Genomic DNA, 4,420 nt, shown 5'->3' with positions numbered 1-4,420 from the left:
AAAAGATTGATATCTAATTTGAAGGGTTAAAAAAATTATTTTTTAAGAAAAAGGACTAAAAGACTAAACATCAAAAGTATATCAACCTTATTAACCTTTTTTTTTTTTTTAAATTTTATACAATTAAACATACGTGTATAAATATAAGCACATCAATGCTAAGTTCAAACATATGACTTCATTCAAGCGTGACTACTAAGACAACTTATTATTAAATTATTACACACAAAAAAAAGCTTGCGGGTAATCTTGAATTATTGAATATCTTTCGTGTTAAATTTTAAATTTAATTTCATAAAAAATGGGTGATTTTTCTTTTCATGTGCTTAAATTTTCAAAAGAAAAGAAGTGAAAAGGACAATGATGAAAATGAAAAACAATTTATACAATATAGATGATGATGTCAAATCACTTAAAATTTAATTACTCAAACAGAATAAGAGCATACTAAATTAGAAAAAAGAAAATACTATGCTCATATTATTACCAGAATACTCGAGAAACATGATACGATATGCCAAACAAGAAAGGCAAAAAGGGGGGGGAACTGACAAACACACAGAAACTATAATATCATACAAAACCAAATTCTTCAGCTAATTTGTTCTTCCTCGATTTGCACGAACTCTATTTCTGGTCTCTTTTTTTTGTTTCTTAATTTGACCTCCAAAAGTTCTAACAAGCCACTGAGGTTTTCCAATTAAGAATATAAGATATCCCATGAAAATTCCAAATATCATCCCACATCCATATCCAATGGCTACTGGTTTCCAACCAAAATCAAAGAACATTGATGAAGATGGTTGTGGCAGTTTTCCTTCATCCTTGCTGCAACTTTTTGTCAATGGAACTCCGCACAATTTTGAATTTCCCTCATATGAAACTTCTAAGAATGTGTCAAATTGCTTACCTCTTGGTATGATTCCCTCAAGCTGGTTCTGTGAAAGGTTCAGAATAGCCAGAAAGTTGAGATTTGTCAATGTTGGAGGAATCTCACCCACAAGCTTGTTCCATGATAGATCTAACCATTCAAGATTTGTCAAATTCCCCATTGATTGAGGAATAGAACCAGTGATTCCATTGTGGGATAAATTTAGTCCTTTCAGTGAATATAACTCACCAATCACTTTTGGAATCTCTCCATCAAATTTATTACTTGACAAGTCAAGAATAGTGAATGCTTTTAAGATCTTTTCAAGCTCCCTGGCATTATCTTTCAGATTGATCTTCACTGAATACTGATATAAGGGATCATTTCTATTTTCCATGTACAGTGATCCTGTTTCAACACTGTCTACCTTGACCATTCCTTTAAATTCTTTGATGTATGCTGCTGGCAAAGACCCACTGAAATGGTTGCTGGAAATATCAAAGATCCTTAACTTCCAAAAGGGATGCTTGGTGTTGGAACTAGTAATAGTTCCATGCAGCTTATTATCTCTCAAAACAAGTGCTTGCAACTCTGGTAGACCTTCAAGCCAATTGGGAAATGTGTCCTCAATCTGGTTCTCTCCCACATCCAAAATTTGAAGTTGATCACAATAAGCCAAGGATCTAGGGAATGGTCCCTCAAGTTTGTTGTTATTGAGATTTAAAGTTTTCAACGCACTGTTCTTTGAAAAATTGTCAGGAATAGTTCTAGTAAGGCCATTGTTCCGCAGGTCTAGATTAGAAATGGATGGGAAGGCCATAAGGCACTGTGGAATAGGGCCTGACAAATTATTGTGAGACAAGTTGAGTATCATAAGTGAGCTTGCATTGCAAATCAATGATGAAATTTGCCCACTTATTTTGTTGTTGGAAACTGAAAAGAACAAAATACCCCAAGGTGGAATTGGTAGATGTCCTTGTAACTTGTTGAAACTAAGATCAAGAATTTTGATATCTCTCATTGAAAAATACTCAACTGAAGTCAAAAGATTGTGAGAGAGATCCAAATAAAACAAAGAACCATTCCCCACATCATTGAACCATTTGGGAATGGTCCCTTGGATCTTGTTGTTTGAAAGAGATAAAATCATCAAATCTGGAAGCTTCACTAAAAATTGGGGGAAGTTATTGATGTTTAAAGAAGATAAATTTAATGTTGAAAGTTTGGTCAGTGAAAGATCAACATTTTCATTAAAGCCACTCATTAGTGAAAGAAATTTATTGTTTGAAAGATCAAGAGTCCCTAGATTTTGGAACTTTGAAAATTGGTAAAAATCAACCAGTCCACTCAAATTATTTGAGGATAGACTCAAGAGAGAAAGATTTGTGAGGCCAAAAATTGACTCTGAAAAATTTCCTTCCAACCTATTGTTGGAAAGATCAAACTTTTCCAATGAGTAACTTGAAAATTGGCTAATGGACCCAGTAAGATGGTTGTCATTAAGATGCAAATCTTTCAAAGATGGTGAAGAATAACACCCAGAAGGAATTGTTCCATTGAACAAGTTATGAGACAATTCTAACTTAACCAACTTAGAAAGTTTGCAAATTTCATTTGGAATTGGACCAACTAGTTTGTTAAAGCTACAATCAAAAGAAGAGAGTTGAGAAAGATTAGACAAAGGTGGAAGCTGTCCTCCTATGTTGTTTCCAAAAATTGATAAACTCTCTAGTTTGCTAAGCTCTCCAAACACATTTGTGATTTCACCATTGAAATTATTTTCTGAAAAATCCAAGACAGTGAGATGTTTCAGACTTGAAACTAATGATGGGATTTGTCCACTAAAATCATTATTACTAAGGATTAAGGAAGAGAGAAGCTTTAGGTTTGAAAGGAATTGAGTCTCACCACTCAATTTGTTTGAGCCAAGGTTCAAATGAGTTAGATGAGTGAGATTCTTGAAGCCCAGAGGAATTGGTCCTTGAAATCCACAACTTCCCAGATTTAAATTACTAAGCTGCCTCAAATTACCTATCGAATCAAATATTCCTCCTGAGAAAGATGTGAGGCTGAGATCCAGAGATGAGAGAGGAGAGCTCCAATTGGACTTTGGAAGTTGACCTTTAAGATTATTATTATCTGACAAATCTAGCTGTTGAAGATTTTGTAAACGAAGAATGTCACTTGTGATGTTTCCCTGCAACTTAGTATCTTTAAGTTTGAGGGAAACCAAAGGGGATGATGAATTCACAAACAGATAAAAGGAGCTTGGTGTAATAGAAGACATGTTCACATAATCTAAGACAAGCTCTCTTAAATCAGTCATGTTTAAAATCATTTGTTCCCATGTGGATTTTTCAAGTCTCAAACTCCCCAAAATAACAGACAAATCAAGAGAGACTAATTTAGACAATTGTGTGATTCTGGGAGGAATTTCACCTGTAAAAAGAGACAAGCTCAAATTTAGATGAGTGAGATTAGGAAGGTCACCGAATTGAGATGGTATTGAAGACCCTTCAAAATCATTGTAAGCCAAGTTGAGTGTTTGAAGATGAATAAGTTGAAAGAGTGTGCTATTTGAAGTGAGTTGACCTTGAAGAAAACTTAAACTAAGATCAAGGCCAATCACATGACCAGACTCAGAGTCACATGTGACCCCATCCCACAAGCAGCAATTTGAACTATTCCCCCACGATCTTGTTTTTGAAACAGATGAGGCTGTGAATTGATTCTTGAATTGGAGAAGTGCAGAGTGATCAAGGTGATTACACAATGGATCAGGGGAAGAAGAAAGGGAAGGAAGAAGAAAAACGAAACAGAGTAGAATTGAAAAGGCCATAACAAAAGTTGGAAGGCAAGGAGTGAAAGATGCGCATGGCAGCCAGCTAACAGATTATGGCTTTATTTATGGAGCGAGTCACGCAAGGGTCCCCCTCTTGATGGTAGCGCCGGGGACACGCAGCTAAAAGCCTTTTCCTAGCAGCTGTCCACGAAGAACACTGGGGCCATATGCAAACATCATTTAATGTTGTGAACAGTTGTTAGAATTTATGGCAGTATAATATTAATATTTCAAAAGTCTTGTTTCTCGGGTTAAATTAAATAAAAAGCTAATATAAACTCAGATTTATTTTGATTTTGATCTCTCAAATTTTAAACTTATAATTTTTAGTGAAAAACATTATATCTTGAAGGTGTAACGATATTAAAATCTGCCAAATCATCGTAAACGATATTAAAATGATGGTACGAACTCACAAATGGCACATTACTAGATTTTTTGTGAACAATAAAAAAAAAAGTTCCTCAAAACACAATGCAAATTACGATTTTATATATATATATATATAAAGATGAGTTCTCGAGACCTAGTACGAACAACTCCTTAAACAACCGGCGACAATTAAAAAAAGGGGCTAAACAACTTTGTTTTGATGACCTTTTTTTATATCCTTTATTATTTATATAAAATCTAGTTAGGTATCATTTAGTAAGTTCATATCACTACTTTAATGCTATTTACAATACTTTAGTGGGTTTTTATACCAT

The 4,420-nt window shown here is 34.3% G+C and overlaps 1 protein-coding gene across 1 annotated transcript; it reads right to left on the bottom strand.

The window, feature by feature from the left end:
• Positions 1–433: 433 nt before the first annotated feature.
• LOC114714611 (receptor like protein 22-like) lies at positions 434–3,736 on the bottom strand. The gene has a single exon (XM_028899359.1). It carries the CDS (start codon positions 3,708–3,710, stop codon positions 597–599), a length of 3,114 nt encoding a protein of 1,037 aa, XP_028755192.1. The 5' UTR covers positions 3,711–3,736; the 3' UTR covers positions 434–596.
• Between the last annotated feature and the right edge of the window lie 684 nt (positions 3,737–4,420).

Source organism: Neltuma alba, unplaced genomic scaffold (genome assembly GCF_004799145.2).
Source record: "Neltuma alba isolate B1F8T4 unplaced genomic scaffold, ASM479914v2 tig00011517_pilon, whole genome shotgun sequence".
Classification (NCBI taxonomy): Eukaryota; Viridiplantae; Streptophyta; class Magnoliopsida; order Fabales; family Fabaceae; genus Neltuma; species Neltuma alba.
This window is presented reverse-complemented; position numbering and strand designations above follow the sequence as displayed.